General features: G+C 33.7%; 3 protein-coding genes across 5 annotated transcripts; 2 read left to right on the top strand and 1 right to left on the bottom strand.

The window, feature by feature from the left end:
- The first annotated feature begins 436 nt into the window (after nucleotides 1–436).
- LOC137830003 (WAT1-related protein At3g18200-like) lies at nucleotides 437–2,702 on the top strand. Of its 2 annotated transcripts, none has more exons than XM_068637066.1 (7): nucleotides 437–746; nucleotides 1,017–1,079; nucleotides 1,185–1,301; nucleotides 1,399–1,627; nucleotides 1,803–1,961; nucleotides 2,050–2,201; nucleotides 2,286–2,702. In XM_068637066.1, exons 1-7 carry the CDS (start codon nucleotides 541–543, stop codon nucleotides 2,470–2,472), a joined length of 1,113 nt encoding a protein of 370 aa, XP_068493167.1. In that variant the 5' UTR covers nucleotides 437–540; the 3' UTR covers nucleotides 2,473–2,702. The 2 variants fall into 2 exon arrangements, with proteins under 2 accessions (XP_068493167.1, XP_068493168.1); XM_068637067.1 differs by having other exon boundaries at nucleotides 441–602.
- On the bottom strand, nucleotides 1,844–6,178 carry LOC137830002 (CDT1-like protein a, chloroplastic). 2 transcript variants are annotated; one of them, XR_011084124.1, is made up of 8 exons: nucleotides 5,718–6,168; nucleotides 5,512–5,631; nucleotides 5,140–5,377; nucleotides 3,842–4,693; nucleotides 3,436–3,631; nucleotides 3,264–3,354; nucleotides 3,007–3,157; nucleotides 1,844–1,959 (listed from the first exon to the last, which is right to left on the bottom strand). XR_011084124.1 is itself a non-coding variant. In XM_068637065.1 (7 exons), exons 1-7 carry the CDS (start codon nucleotides 6,044–6,046, stop codon nucleotides 3,100–3,102), a joined length of 1,884 nt encoding a protein of 627 aa, XP_068493166.1. In that variant the 5' UTR covers nucleotides 6,047–6,178; the 3' UTR covers nucleotides 2,908–3,099. The 2 variants fall into 2 exon arrangements, 1 of the variants encoding a protein (XP_068493166.1); XM_068637065.1 differs by lacking the exon at nucleotides 1,844–1,959 and having other exon boundaries at nucleotides 2,908–3,157; nucleotides 5,718–6,178.
- A 1,984-nt stretch (nucleotides 6,179–8,162) lies between these two features.
- On the top strand, nucleotides 8,163–14,044 carry LOC137830032 (autophagy-related protein 9-like). The gene is made up of 9 exons (XM_068637116.1): nucleotides 8,163–8,859; nucleotides 8,953–9,273; nucleotides 11,296–11,518; nucleotides 11,744–11,923; nucleotides 12,021–12,230; nucleotides 12,368–12,445; nucleotides 12,562–12,632; nucleotides 12,747–12,857; nucleotides 13,101–14,044. Exons 1-9 carry the CDS (start codon nucleotides 8,285–8,287, stop codon nucleotides 13,951–13,953), a joined length of 2,622 nt encoding a protein of 873 aa, XP_068493217.1. The 5' UTR covers nucleotides 8,163–8,284; the 3' UTR covers nucleotides 13,954–14,044.
- The last annotated feature ends 533 nt before the right edge of the window (nucleotides 14,045–14,577 follow it).

Genomic DNA, 14,577 nt, shown 5'->3' with positions numbered 1-14,577 from the left:
GCATCTTTTGCTCTCTAATTGCTTAAGAATTAGTTCTGGGATGATATACATATACTTAAACTAATTTAAAACATTTTGCAGGACAAAGTAGTTAAATTTTAGTTTTTAATTAGCTGTTTTTATGGCAATTTGCTTATCATGAGAAGACTTACTCTTGGTGGATCAATCTAGAAGTTAGGGTGTAGGTGAAATTATTGGTACTAGTGTTTTAAATTGTTGTGGTGGTGGAGGTTATGTTGCAATGTTTGATATTGTGGAAAATTGCAAACAAATGCAAATACAATTGATGTTACCACAAACCAGATGTGGTTGTACAGAGCAGTTTAAAACAATGGTGACGAGACGACTAATTATTTTCTGTGATGACTATGATATGTGATCGAATCAGCCATCAACTTTCCAGGACAGTTTAAAGTTGAGACAAATATGCAAGAATATTATGAGAAAAGATCTTGCGTGTGTATAAATAAGTCTTAATATTTGCATCCCATGTTCACAAATAACCAGGGAGACCTAAGTTTAGTGCAGCATTCTTAAGCTATGTCTAACAATGAACGTGCATTTGGGGTGATGTGTGTGAAATTCAAGCCTCACCTTCTCATGTGTGTAATTCAGCTGCTTCTTTCGTTTCTCTATTTCCTAGTAGAGGCTTCATTAAACAAAGGGATGAACCCTCATGTCTTTGTTACCTATAGGCATGTTGTTGGGGGCATAGTTGTGCTTCCTTTTGCTTATGTTCGTGAAAGGTACATCCCATATATGTGTGTCATGTGCTTCCGATTGTTGTACATGCTCTTGCCTTCAAAAGTTTGCAAGAATAATGCTAGTTCATAGTTTATACTGCATATAAGTACTTTTTTCCATTTTAGCAACTAGCAAGTTATGTTTCAGCACTTGAAGAAGTACTCATGCTAGACCTATGACATTGTATGTTGATTAAAAGAACATACGCTCTGATCTCACATTTTCATCTTCAAGTGTTACCAATCATTCATATCTAACTTCCTTCTTTGCAGAAAATTATGGCCAAAGTTGACTATGACAATGTTCATTGAGCTATTTTTTCTTTCCCTCTTCGGGTACTCTTCTTAAGTCACGAGCTTTCACAGAAATACACAATTTAGTCTAACCAATTCAGGAAGAAACTTACATTTATCTTTGTTTTCCTTCATTGTGAAAAACAGGACCAGTCTTACCCTGAACATGTTTTTCGCAAGCTTGAAATATACCACTCCATCCTTTGATGCATCCATGACTAACACAATCTCATCCCTCACTTTTATAATTGCAGTTGCACTCAGGTGAGTAGCTGAAGTTAATATTATCAAAGTCTGACTACGAAAGTAGAGTTCTATTTTTGACTATTTTCATTCTTGCTTTCATGAATCTTGTAAACAGATTAGAGGTTGTTGATGTTAAGAAGCCTCGTGGAGTGGCTAAAGTTTTTGGAACCGTGTTATCTTTGTTTGGTGCATTCATAATGACTTTGTATAAAGGGCATACGATACAAAGCTTACGGGGTGCCCCGTTCCATGTCAGAGGCAATTTTGTTCATAATAACTGGATTAAAGGATCACTTTTGGCTGGTGCAAGTTGCATATCATGGTCTTTATGGTTCATACTACAGGTACTTTTATTTATCTATAATCAAGCTATTCACAGCATGGAAAATTGTGCAGTGTTTCATGAAGCAGCTTCAGAAAGCTTACAAGGGATTAAAATACCATTTATCTTAAATATACATGCATTCATAGATTTGGAAGAGTTTAAAATGTATGCACGTGGTTTTTGCTTGATTGTAGGCAATCATAGCGAAGAAATATCAAGCACAACTGTCACTTACAGCTTGGATAAATTGCATGGGTGCAGCACAGTCTGCTGTCTTCGCTGTACTCGTGCAACACAAGCCTAGAGCATGGTTCATTACATCCACTGTGGAACTCTGTTGCATCTTATATGCTGTAAGTAAAAAACATTAAGACGCTGAAATTGAAAACTAAGATGAAATTTTGAAAGAATTCTAACATAATCACACGTGAGTTATGGCAGGGAGCTATATGTGGCGGTTTGATTATATTCATCCAATTCTGGACTGCAGAACAAAAAGGGCCCGTCTTTGTCAGTATGTTTAATCCCCTTGGAACAATTTTGGTGGCTATCCTGGCATATTTTCTTTTTGGTGAACAACTCCACACGGGCAGGTAGAGAACATTTCAGATTTCACTGTTCAAGCACAACATCATGTTTTCGATTCAACAGTTTTTAATTGTGTTTGACTGTTACAGTTTATTGGGAGTAGTCATTGTCATTATTGGTCTGTACTTGCTGTTATGGGGAAAAGACAGTGATCAGGATTACAACTCACAGCAATCTTTAGCAACACACGTTGAGCAGAGAGAATGTAGGACACAAGTAAAGATTGCGATGGAGAAAGAGGTACCGCAGAGGAACGTATCACAGGACACCAATTAACGATGCCTGGTCCAAATAAGATGTTTTTGCTATACGATGATTACTAGACGTTGTTGGTTGACGGCACGATCAGTTGGTGATTATTAAATGTAACGTTAGGACTTAATGTGCACTTAGATGGAAAATATGGCCAAGGGACAAAGTGGTAAATTCAACTACCATTATTGAACCATGTGCATGTTATATAGATTGAAAAAAATCCCCGTGAACCTCTTATTCCTACCCAAGAATTCCATCTGTCCACTGCAGTTTTCTTTCTTTAATTTAAGTTTTTATTTAAGTATTTTCAATCAAAATTCATGAATAATACAGCTATTCAAAAGATGTACCAAATTATAATCATAAAGACAAAAATAACGTTTTAAAAATTGTAAAACAATTTTTTTGTTTGTTTGAACATTCAACCCAACATTACTCGGTTTAGTTCAATTAGAATGAAGTAAATATAAAGACAAGTATATTGAACAGCTAAAATTAGGATGCACAATATCCTGTACAAATAAAGGTCAATGATCAGGCTATTTTGCGACTCACCATTTACAAAAGCACAGCCTCATAAACTCCTAAAGGAAAATAAATTGTGCATCAAGGAGCAGCCCAAGGACTTTACAATACAGAATTTGCTTCCTATGTTGCTTCTTCAAGAGATGCCCGAATAGTTTCAGCGCTCAACATTTTGTTTATGCTACAAAAAATACAAGTCATAAAGTCAAAACTAGAACAAAGGGCAAGGTACATGGTTAAGATAGTAAATATAAAATAAATAACGCACTTAAACCAAAGCAACTTACAAGAATAGAAAATCTCCACTAGAGACCTGTTTCTCAGAAATCCAATCGGGTGCTAATTCTTGCAGCAAGCTTAGCTGCTCTTCCACTTCACCTAAGAATACAAACCAGACAAAATTGGTATATAGAAAAACTATAAAATACTAAATCACTTTCGCATAAAACAGAGACTTACTTCTGTCCACAATATCGCTGTGGCTTGAAATTATCTTCATTACAAGCTCATCTTTAGTGATACAGTTACGCTGTCGAAGCAATAGGCGAATCATATCAAAGAGCCTAGGGAGGTTAGCTATTATTTTTTTCCTTTTCTTTGCTCGAGTAATATCTGGGTCTCTTTCCTCCATCGCTATTCTTTCCTTTTCTCTAATCTGCAAGAGGCACAGTTAATGATGATCTCACTCATGCAAAGGGTTCATGAAGTAGACAAACAATTAGAAGTAGACAAACAAATATTGTTTTACTACATAATTCATCTATGCTTCATGGCACAATAAGTGGAGAAGCAAAGACTATAATACAAACAAGCAACATGTTTACTGCGAAAATAAATAAATAAATAACGATTATGTAGGGCATACCGATTGGATAAGTTTTCCAGGGAGGATGTCAAAAACGTCATCATCTATTGGTAAGGCACCAGCATTGCCTTCATTCACAGCCTCCTTGTTCTTCACTGGGGTGTCGAATTTCAATGACCTTGACCGAGGTGGTCGCCTAGCTAACTTGTTCAAAGAACTGATAGGGTGGTCATCTGGGCTCATATAATGTCTTTTGGGTGAAGACAATGCAGGTGTGGCACTCATCAACCTTGGAGTAGAAATAAGTTTGGTTGGTGTTGACATGGCATCAATGATTTTGGGAGAACCATCTTTGTTTACTGTGTATTCAATGACTTTTCTGGCTGGAGTAGAGAACGCATCTATGGTGGGAGACTCATATTTGTTTCCTGTGTCCTCAAATGTTTTTCTAGTGGGAGTTGAGAGGGCACCAATGCTGGTGAAAGCCCCATCTTCGTTTTCTGTGTACTCAATGGATTTGATTGGAGTAGCAAGGGGAGCACTGGATGATTCCAGAGAAGCGCAACTTGTTGGAGAATTTACAGAACTAGCTGCTTCCGACGCCAAATCGGATGGGGAAGGTTGTAATGAATCTAATGCAGAATTTTGTTGTATATCATCTGCTCCATCTAGTTTACATTTCAAAGAGAATCGAGCTCTATAGGATGGAGCAATGTGAGAAGGTGCTGTCAGATTTTCATTAGTCAACAATTTTTCATCTATATCAGCAGACTCTGTATTATTGACAATGTCAATGTAGCGCATGCAGGTTGACAATTTTGTTGGGAGACGAGTTTCCAACATGTCCAAAATATTATCTTTCTTCGGGCGATTGAATGGCTCAGGCAATGTTCCTTCTGGAATTTCATCACCCTACACATAGAAGAAACATTCAGAGCAAATAATACGCATGATTAAAAAGTAATTGATCCAATTGAGGTCGTGATTGCTCACTAAAAAAAAGCGGGATCGAGAACAAAGTAATTATTCTCATTGTGCTTATCATAAAAAATAACTGAATTCATTAAAAATCATCATATAAACTGTGAATTTCTAAACAGAGGACAAGACTAAAGTTGATACAACATCTCAAGCGCTTGGCCCCAGCAACAAAGAAACTTCAAGCAAACACTATACCATTAGGAAATCATAGCATTGCACACCCAAAATAATGTTGCACAGTAATCACAATCATGAACAAAACCAGTCAACCACTGAGTAATGTTAATCAAGGCAAATTTCAATCCAATTCAATCCAAAAGAAAAAATGCTTCAGGAAAAATTTCATTAAGCAGCTAAATGGTTTGGATGTGACTCACATCGGGATGAGATTCCAAAAAATCCCTTAGTCTCGCCTGAAACAACTTCTTTAACGACACTCTCCTCCGTTGTACTCTCGTATCAGACTCTACCGCCTCTACCGCCTCGGGGTTTAAAGAAATGTGAATGTCGGGCTTCATACAACAAGTCCGTTCGTCATGCACAAGAAACTTCTTAAGAACAATAGCCTCAGGTAAGATGTATTTCAATTGGGCTAGATGCCCAAGAGTAAACCTCCTAAACAAATAAAACACAATTTCATGATCGAATACGAAACTTAAAAATAATACCAAAATAATAAAAATGCAAAAACAATTTATTAAAACATGCACATCAAGAAAAACAAAAAAAACAACCCAATTGATCAGTACCTGTCAGTTAAAGATTCAATTCTAGAACTGATCTCTGTAAAGGATGGAGTCTTCCCTTTCAGGCGGAACATAGAAATCAAAGTATCCAAACGATCGAAGAACTGATTCAAAATCTCATATCTGCACACCAACCATAAAGCACAACAAATATCAGCAAAAAATTTAAAAAAATATCCTAAACTTTAAAAAATGAAAACGAGAGTTACTTTTCAGGAAGTTTGGAGGATTCATCTTCAGTAATCTTGGATTTACTGGGAGAAGAAGGCCACAGTGAGATCTGTCTCCTCACACTCTTGCTCTGCTGTGACGATGTCGCTTCACTGCGTCGGTTCATTTCCTGCAACCCTTTGCCGACTTTTCTTATGTCAGCTATTGAGAGCGCGACACCGCGGTTACGGATCCGCTGCGGCGGTTTCTCCGGCGTCTGAGAGGCGAAGCCAACAGGGTTTGGCGATTGGACCTTGGAGCTTGGGACATTGGGTTTCTTGGATCTGCCTTTGCGAGAAGGGGACGCGGCCATCGAGAATTTCTCCATGGCGCTGAAGAATCAGTGATGTGTGAGTACGGAAATGAAAAATTAGGGTCGATTCTTATATACACTACTTTTTTCGCGGGAAAACTGAGGTTGCGCGCCTCTTGTCTCGTGAGAGACGTTGCTTCCCGCCAAAAATGAACGTTGCCCTATAAATCCCCAAGCTAATAAGCCCGGCCCAGAAAAAGATGCCTCTTGTTTTGGGCTTCAACTTACCTTGATATTCGTCTCAAAAAACAAAATTATTATTATTCGTGTATATATAAATAAATATATATAACAATAAATAAAAACATTTTTACCCTTCAACGTATAATCAACACATTTATTTTAATAAATCTATTTTATCCTTCCATGCATTCGGTATATTTTATTCAAGAGATAAATTAATCCAAAATTTTGTTTTTTATTGATTCATTTAATAAATTTCAATTATTAAATTCTTTACGCTTCATTTATGTGACTCATGTTAAATCAATTTTTTTTTCCCAAACGCATGTAAAATTTTATTTATTTCATTAGTTGATTATAGATTATTATTAAAAAAATTTCATTTTTCATTTTTCAAATTGATGATTTGTATTAAATCAAATTTTTATCAAAATATTCTAAAAGTTTGCATGATAATAAATCTCAAGGATTAACTTTTATATGTTTACATGAGAACTGATATTAAATCTACTTATTTTCTTATCAAATTAATTTAATTAAAATTAAAATTATACTAAATTAAATATTTTTATAATATGTTTTTAAATCAAATCAATCTACTTTATACAGGAATACTACATCAAAGAAAAAATTATTAAAAAAAATATATATTTTGTTTCTTAATTTAGAATTCAAAATTCATTACTTACTAAATAAATCATATAATTCAATAAGGCGTTCTTTGTCATAAAAAAAATTCCAAAAAAAATACTATTATTTTACATGACCTCTAGATAGAATTATAGTATAACTATAAATACTTTGACATAGTTATGCCTACATCTCAAATAACAACAATTATTTGTTATTACATAAAATAAATATTATTAAAAAAAAAGTCAAATATTAACTTAAAAAAATAGATAGAATATTCACTAGTCATCTTAATAGGTTTAAAATTGAAACAAATAATTTAAAAATACAACTAAATCGAAATCAACTTTTTTATTTTTGCATCTAAGTTTCCTTATCTGTTGTTGATGGTGTCTTGTGCACAGTTTTAATAATACTGTATTAATAAAAACACAAATTTAATTTCTAAATATTGGTTTCATTTGTTTAAAATTTTATATTAAATTAAAAAAACTAAGGTAACAGCTTCAGTTTAATATTCTGTTAACAAAACAGATTATCATATACTTTTAATTAAATATAAAAGTAACAAATTATCATATTCTCTCCAACCTTATATTTTTAACTCTCAGTCTTTCTCTCAGAGTCTGTTTCTATATTTTCAACTTTCCTGATTTTCTGCTGATTTTCTATGTAATTTTATCTCTTCCCATCTTTTTTTTCCTTCTTCAGTTGTGATCATTCTTGTTTCGTGCAAGTTTCCGGATAATGTAACTTTGATGCCTCACTGGATTTTTCGGCTAATTTGTTTATACTATGCCACAGTCACTTCCCATTCTGAATTTCTGTTTTTTTATTTGCAAACAGAAAATCCAAATGGTTTTTCACCTGTGAAATTGAAATTTGCTACCTGTATCAGCCTCTTCAAGTTTCGGGTAGATGTGATTCTATTGTTTAGTCTGTGTACTTGTAGCATCATTGGCATATTGTGCAATGAGACTGTGCAATGATAGTTCTTTGCGGTTGGGTCTAATGTGTCCTATTATAGATATATATTAGCATGATGTCTCTATACAATTTTCTAGCCTCATTGTCCTTGTAAGATGCTGATAATGAACTGTGATGGTAATGGTTGGGTAGGATGCTTCTTGGTAGATAACACGGCTTAGAAATCACTGGTAATTAATGTTTTTCATGTGCTTGTTGAGCTGATTATATTTCTGTTGGGATTTGAAATTTGTAGCTTTTATTACATAAAATGGACCCAGTGCATTGGTAGCAACACCAAGCTTTAACAGTTGTGCTCCTAGTTTAATTTGGCAGTTTATTAGGCTAGAGTATGAAATACTTTCCCTTAATATCTCTCTCTAGAATGGAAGGCTAATATTGATTCTGTTGTGTTTGTAGAATCCTGTAATGAACATTTAGGTCTCTTTATGCCAATTGTCTGTCTGAAAAATGTTTAACTGGCCAAGAGATGTTAGTGCTTTTAATGCATTCAATTGGAAACGTCAAGGTGAATCATCTGAGAGAAAAGGTTTACTTCAGGATGTTCCAGCAGAGATTGAAATGTCGGATTATACAAGCATCCCAATTGCAGGTAGTGAGAGCCCTTCAAGCCTACTTGATGGTGAAAGCCTTAATGTGCAACCAATTGCCGATTTGGATTTCTTCTTTGAAAGGCTTTACAGCTATTACTGTGAGAAAGGGCTCTGGTGCATCATCATAAAGTGGATTGTTGAACTTCTGAGTCTCGGGTTCACCATATGTCTTTCAGGATTTATCTTTCTATATGTTGACTGGAATGGACTCCGTAATGCAAAGTGTGGAATGAATGCAGTTGAATCTGGAAGGGAGCCTTGTGATCTTGTTAAGGAAGCTCTTCATCAACACCCTTTAACCCCATTAACTTTAGGCAGAGCTATTATTGTTGGATACCTGGGAATATTTTTTGTCTTTTGGATATTTTGCTTCTTGAGATTCTTTGTTCAACTGAAGCATACACTGAAAATCCGTCAGTTTTACTACAACAAGTAAGTATGCATTGATAAACAATTGAAATATATTGATAAATTTTGTATGTGACTAAAGTTTTTCTGCCATAATTTACCTTGATCTTCTTGCAGTCTTCGTCTAACAGATAACGAAATTCAAACTATGCCCTGGGCTACAATTCTTGAAAAGACTGTTAATTTGCAAAACTCACAACAACTCTGTGTGGTAAAGAATCTTTCTGCTCATGACATTGTGATGAGGTTGATGCGAAAGGAGAACTACTTGATTGGGATGCTCAACAAGGGTGTGCTTGCTTTCCCCATTTCTAAGTGGGTTCCAGGTGCTGGATCAACAGTGAAATCTGGTCCTGACGGAACACAATATTGTGCAATACTAACCAGGACCCTTGAGTTGGCTTTAAATTGGTGCATCCTGCAAAGCATGTTTGACTGGTATGTTAATTATAGTACAAGTACCTTTTCATGCATAATCATTATATTCAGTATCACTTGATCCTGAAACTTGTAAATGTAAGGTCTTTCATCATCTGAGGTGTAGTTATTCATTTTTCTCTTTTGACCAGTTTTAGAATGGATGGGTTGGTCGGGCCATTTAGGTGCAGAATTATGACTCAGAACTTGATATAATAATAGAGTTTGTTCTGCATGTTTCAGGTTGAAAATTAAAATTTATTGTGGTGACAGTGGTTACTTTAAACAAGATTCTGGAAATATTGTGATATAAAGCTATTAATTGCCATTATGGAGATAAAAATGAGGTACCAAATGGCAATATCACAATAGCATGAGAGAGTAAAGATGGATATGGTCACCAAAGACTAATATGTGGTCCTGGGATTCGACTTCTGCTGACCAAATATATTAACACTTCAATTCTGGTAAACCTTACAACCACTAGGTCCAGAGGCTTGGTTAAGACATATTTAAGTCTAAAATTAAAAGTGAGATACCAAATGATAAAATCACAATCATAACTTGATGTTAAAGACATCTTTGAGGATAAACATTTGTTGTTGCACTATTTACTGGAAATAGAGTAAACTTGTGAACGTCTGGGTCTAAACTCACTTTGCAAGTTTTAAACAATCTAAAATCTGCATGCTGAAGAAACAAAGACAGGCTTAGGATATTATTATTTTTTATTAAAATATTTTTTTTAAGGAAAATTATGCTTTGATCATGTGAGAATTGTAGTGATAGATTTAGATATAAATATATATAATAAGAGATAAATTTGTAATTTAATAATATGAAAATATTAAAATTTTGTAATGTGATTGTTTAAAAGTTATGGATTATGTATTATGTATTATTATTATTTTTTAATTCTTTTATGTATAGATGGACGAAGGTAAATGAACTAGAAAAGTAGTCTCTATTTTTCTTTTTTAACTATTGGACTTTTGATATATTTTTATTTAATTTTCATTTTTAAAGTTCGATACATAAATTTCTTATATCATTTATATTCTTAGTATTCACCTAATTTTTTAATTAGTTTATATATATATATGTGTGTGATTTATTGTGATATAGAAATAAAAAATAAAATAGAAATATTATAAAAGAAATTAAAATTAAAAAATTTGTTGCATTTTTTTGTTTTTCAGAAAATATCTTAAACGACACCTAAAAAGAATTGAAGAAAGTATTTGATATATTAATTTCTTGCTATCAAATGCTAAGGGGTTTCTATCCTGTGGTGAACTTATTATGGATTTTTAAATGAAAAGTAAAGCTTTTTAAGATTCCAAGGTATTAAATGCTCTGACTTTCATTAACTACTTTTTTATTTATTTTTGAGCTCCTTCTTAATAAAGTCTGCTTTCTGATATGTTTATTTAGAATAATTGAGATTCAACTAGTTTAAATGCAGTTTCTTTTACTGTCATTTCTCTACAGTAATTGGGACTCAACTAGTTTAAAATAAGTTCAACTGTAAGGCTTAAGTCCAGTTTGTTTTTGGTCTTTGAAAATATGATGCTGCCATTTTGTTTTAGTTATTATGGGTTTATAATTTTTGAGTAAAAACAAATTGAATTTAATTAGATACTAGTTTAAAGAAGACTTAATCTGAATCTCCAAGATAAGGATCTTAGCAAGAATCTTAAAGCTTAAAAGAAATCTCTATTAGAAGCTGATTTGATGACAGTCCTAAATTTCAGATTCTGGATGATAAAAATAATTCTATAACTGCATTAAAGTATAAAAAAAAAAACTATAAAAAAATTAATTTTATCAGATCTTTGTCTTGGAACAATACTTGAAAAAGTATTAAAAGTGATGTGGTAAATAAGATTAATATAAAATAAAATAGCACACGATGATATGATATGATATAATATGATCCTTTCATAGAAGATAAACTAAGCAAAGACATGTTTAAGCCTAATATTAATTATACTATTGTGTTTTTGATGTTCGTTTTCTCCTTTGAATGTGCTTTGTCTGCAGGAACTTTTGTGTCAGAAAGAATTTTGTGTCAGATTCAAAGACATTAAAGAAAAGGCTTATGGTAGTAGGGATTGCAATGTTTTTACTTTCTCCATTTCTTGTCATATTCATGCTGGCACATCTCTTTCTGAGGTACGCTGAGCAATTTTATAATCAACCTAGCACAATATCATCTCGAAGATGGTCAAATTTGTCACGATGGGTCTTTAGGGAATTCAATGAGGTGCTGTTTTCTTTACTTTCACATTAATTAATGAATGGAATTATTGAAGAAATCCAATGAGTAACTAAACTATGTTGTATACGACAGGTTGGAAATTTTGTTGCATGCGTTTTATTGTAGTTTCACGATAAAATTATTACATTTGGAAGTGGTATTATTTATATATTAACCATTACTATTAGAAATTGGTTATAATTCCAAGCTCAGCAATAACCTGTTTTATAGGTTGATCATTTGTTCAAGCATCGGATGAATACCAGTGTATTTCATGCTTCTAACTATATCAAGCAATTCCCTTCACCAATCATATCTGTGATTGCAAAATTCATCTCATTTGTATCTGGTGGCTTTGTTGGGATTCTGATCAGCCTTGCTTTTTTAGAGGAGTCTCTGCTGGAGGGTCATGTAATATCTTTTTCCTTCTTTGCCAAAGAGTATTTGCACAGAGTTCATGACTGTCATTAATAATAATTTTTCTTTTTTAAACAAAAAATCAATGCAGATATTTGGTCGGAACTTGCTGTGGTATGCTGCTATTTTTGGAACTATAAATGCTCTTAGATGGGCTGCATTTACAGATAAGGAGCTTTTAGTCACTGATCCCAAAGGAACAATGTCAACAGTAGTTGACCATACACATTATATGCCCAAGAGATGGCGGGGCAAAGAAAGTACTGAAATGGTCCGGAATGAGTTTGAAACCTTATTCCAGGTACTCGGATGTCGGTTTAAAACATTTACATTAAACTAGACCCACCATTCTATGTTGTCATTGTGTTCATTATAACATAGTTTTGAACTACTACAATACTACTTATTATGCTAATAATATTTTTTTTGGTGGTGCAGTATAGTGTGATGATGTTACTTGAGGAGATGACTTCAATTTTCGTTACTCCATTCTTGCTTTTGTTTGTTGTCCCAGAGGTTATTGCTGTACTAGGACATAATAAGTTTCCCTATTTTTTATGCAGAAGAATAGAATTATATCTTAATTTATACACCATTTAGTATATTAAATATGTTTTGTTTTCATTTTGCAGCGGGTTGATGATATCTTGCAGTTTATTGAAAATTATACTGTATATGTCGAAGGTGTTGGTGATGTTTGCAGGTTGGCATGCAATGCAATGATTTCATCATTTAATTGTGTTTTTGGGACTTCTTATGTTAATTTGTCCAGGGTAAGCAAACCATATTATTTATCTTTTATTCTTTATTTTATCAGCTTTAGTGTCTTCAATTTTCAAGAGCATGGAAACAGAAGTTATGGCTCTCCATTTAATGTGCCTCGTAGCCAGAGGAGTTCTCAGGGGAAGTTGGAGAAATCATTCTTGAGGTATGTTCTTGGCAGAACTCATTACAGTCATGAGATTGATCTTTAAAAAGTTCCACTACAGTCTATTTTCATATATATGTATGTTGTGTAAAGGAAGATAAAGTAAGGCTGAAAAAGTTAATTATGATAATATTGAGTAGCAAATGAGGAGAAAGAGAGTAAGAAGGTTTTCTCTAGATGGAGTTTGGTATATACATCCAGAGATAACTTAAAAGTTTTGTTTAACTTCTGCTGTCATTGCAGCTTCCAGAGTAGTTACCCTTATTGGGAGCCAAATGCTGAGGGAAAGCAGTTTCTACAAAATCTGAGAACATTCAGAGACAAAAAATTAACAGACCATGTAAACAGACATGGATTTGACCCCCTCAGACCATGGAGAGATGATGCCAATATGGGAAGCTATAGAGACAGAAACAGTTTTACATCCAGGGGAATGTCACATGGTACTTTTGTGACCAGCAATCGAAACAATCACCCTTATCTTTTAGATTGGTACTACATTTCCCAACCTCGTTATGCAACTCCCAGACACGTTTCAACTAATCATTCTGAAGTAACTCAGCATCGTTCCCCAGATAGGATGCTTTCCTTATTGGAACAAAATGAACATGAATATGAAGAATACATGAACAAGTTTTGCAATGAACGTGCTGGTTCATATCTAGGGGCTTCCACATCAACTTCCATCTTCAAGGAAAGCCTAATTGATGATCCACATTCCATTGATGTGCCTCTCACTACCAGGAGTCATTGGTGGCATAGAAGTCAACCCCGGATTGAACATGATCAGACGAGCTTTATGGATCCACCGGATTTCAATCACCAAAGAACATACAATTACCACGATAAATTTTCCGATAGAGGGTCAGAAGATCAATGTCAGGAACCTAGGTTTTTGGAGCCACCAGATTTCAATCACCGAACACCAGACAATTACCATGATAAGTTTTCTGATAACTGGCCAGAAGATCACGATGAGAAGCAATACTTGTACGGGGGAGATTATCACGAGCAATCTAGTATGGCACAAGCAGATAATTTAGATGCAAGAGAATTGAGTCTTCATTTTGGTGATGTTTATTGCAGCCCCCCCTAGAAAATCCCACTGTAAATTCAAGCACTGACTGAACCTTTTGAGTTATGACTTTGCCCTTCGTTATTTATTTTAGCTGGTTCTTTGTCTCTGGAATGCAAGAGTTCCCATGTCTAGTCCTCATTTCTCATTTCTACATTATTTATGTGAAATGGGAAAATGATAGATTAAGAATCTTTTATGCTATATTATTTTTTTTATAGGATGAGTTTAAAAATAAATATATATAATAAAAAATAAATTTATAATTAAATAATATAAAAAAATTAAAATAATAGTATTAGGAGTTATAATTTGATGATATAAAAATTTGGGATTGTGAAAATGAAAACTATTCTTTGCTTTTATGGACATATTTGAAACAAATTACATAAATAAAATGATAAGTTGGATTCCGATAGTGCTACGTCATTTTTAAGAAGTCATCATTTTCTAATACTTCTTTAATATAGTTGCAAAAATTTTCACAAAAGTTACTTAGACACCATACGAGTTTGATTTGGTGGAGACCGAAGAAGTCGTGCTCACTGAGGATAACTTTATATAGTGTTAAATAATGTTAAATTTTTTATTTATTTAAAGTCGTCTGTAAAAAAATACACAAAAGTGGTGCATGAGACAAATGGG

The sequence above is a fragment of the Phaseolus vulgaris genome, chromosome 7, assembly GCF_000499845.2.
Source record: "Phaseolus vulgaris cultivar G19833 chromosome 7, P. vulgaris v2.0, whole genome shotgun sequence".
Classification (NCBI taxonomy): Eukaryota; Viridiplantae; Streptophyta; class Magnoliopsida; order Fabales; family Fabaceae; genus Phaseolus; species Phaseolus vulgaris.
This window is presented reverse-complemented; position numbering and strand designations above follow the sequence as displayed.

Coding starts and splice junctions, on each gene's coding strand:
- LOC137830003 (XM_068637066.1), top strand. CDS start 541: ATGTCTAACAATGAACGTGCATTTGGGGTGATGTGTGTGAAATTCAAG. Junction 1,080..1,184: donor TTTTTTCTTTCCCTCTTCGG/GTACTCTTCTTA, acceptor TGTGAAAAACAG/GACCAGTCTTACCCTGAACA. Junction 1,962..2,049: donor TCTGTTGCATCTTATATGCT/GTAAGTAAAAAA, acceptor GAGTTATGGCAG/GGAGCTATATGTGGCGGTTT.
- LOC137830002 (XM_068637065.1), bottom strand. CDS start 6,046: ATGGAGAAATTCTCGATGGCCGCGTCCCCTTCTCGCAAAGGCAGATCC. Junction 5,632..5,717: donor TCCTCCAAACTTCCTGAAAA/GTAACTCTCGTT, acceptor GTTGGTGTGCAG/ATATGAGATTTTGAATCAGT. Junction 3,158..3,263: donor AGTGGAGATTTTCTATTCTT/GTAAGTTGCTTT, acceptor TATTTTTTGTAG/CATAAACAAAATGTTGAGCG.
- LOC137830032 (XM_068637116.1), top strand. CDS start 8,285: ATGTTTAACTGGCCAAGAGATGTTAGTGCTTTTAATGCATTCAATTGG. Junction 11,924..12,020: donor AGTCTCTGCTGGAGGGTCAT/GTAATATCTTTT, acceptor AAATCAATGCAG/ATATTTGGTCGGAACTTGCT. Junction 12,231..12,367: donor AGTTTGAAACCTTATTCCAG/GTACTCGGATGT, acceptor TTGGTGGTGCAG/TATAGTGTGATGATGTTACT.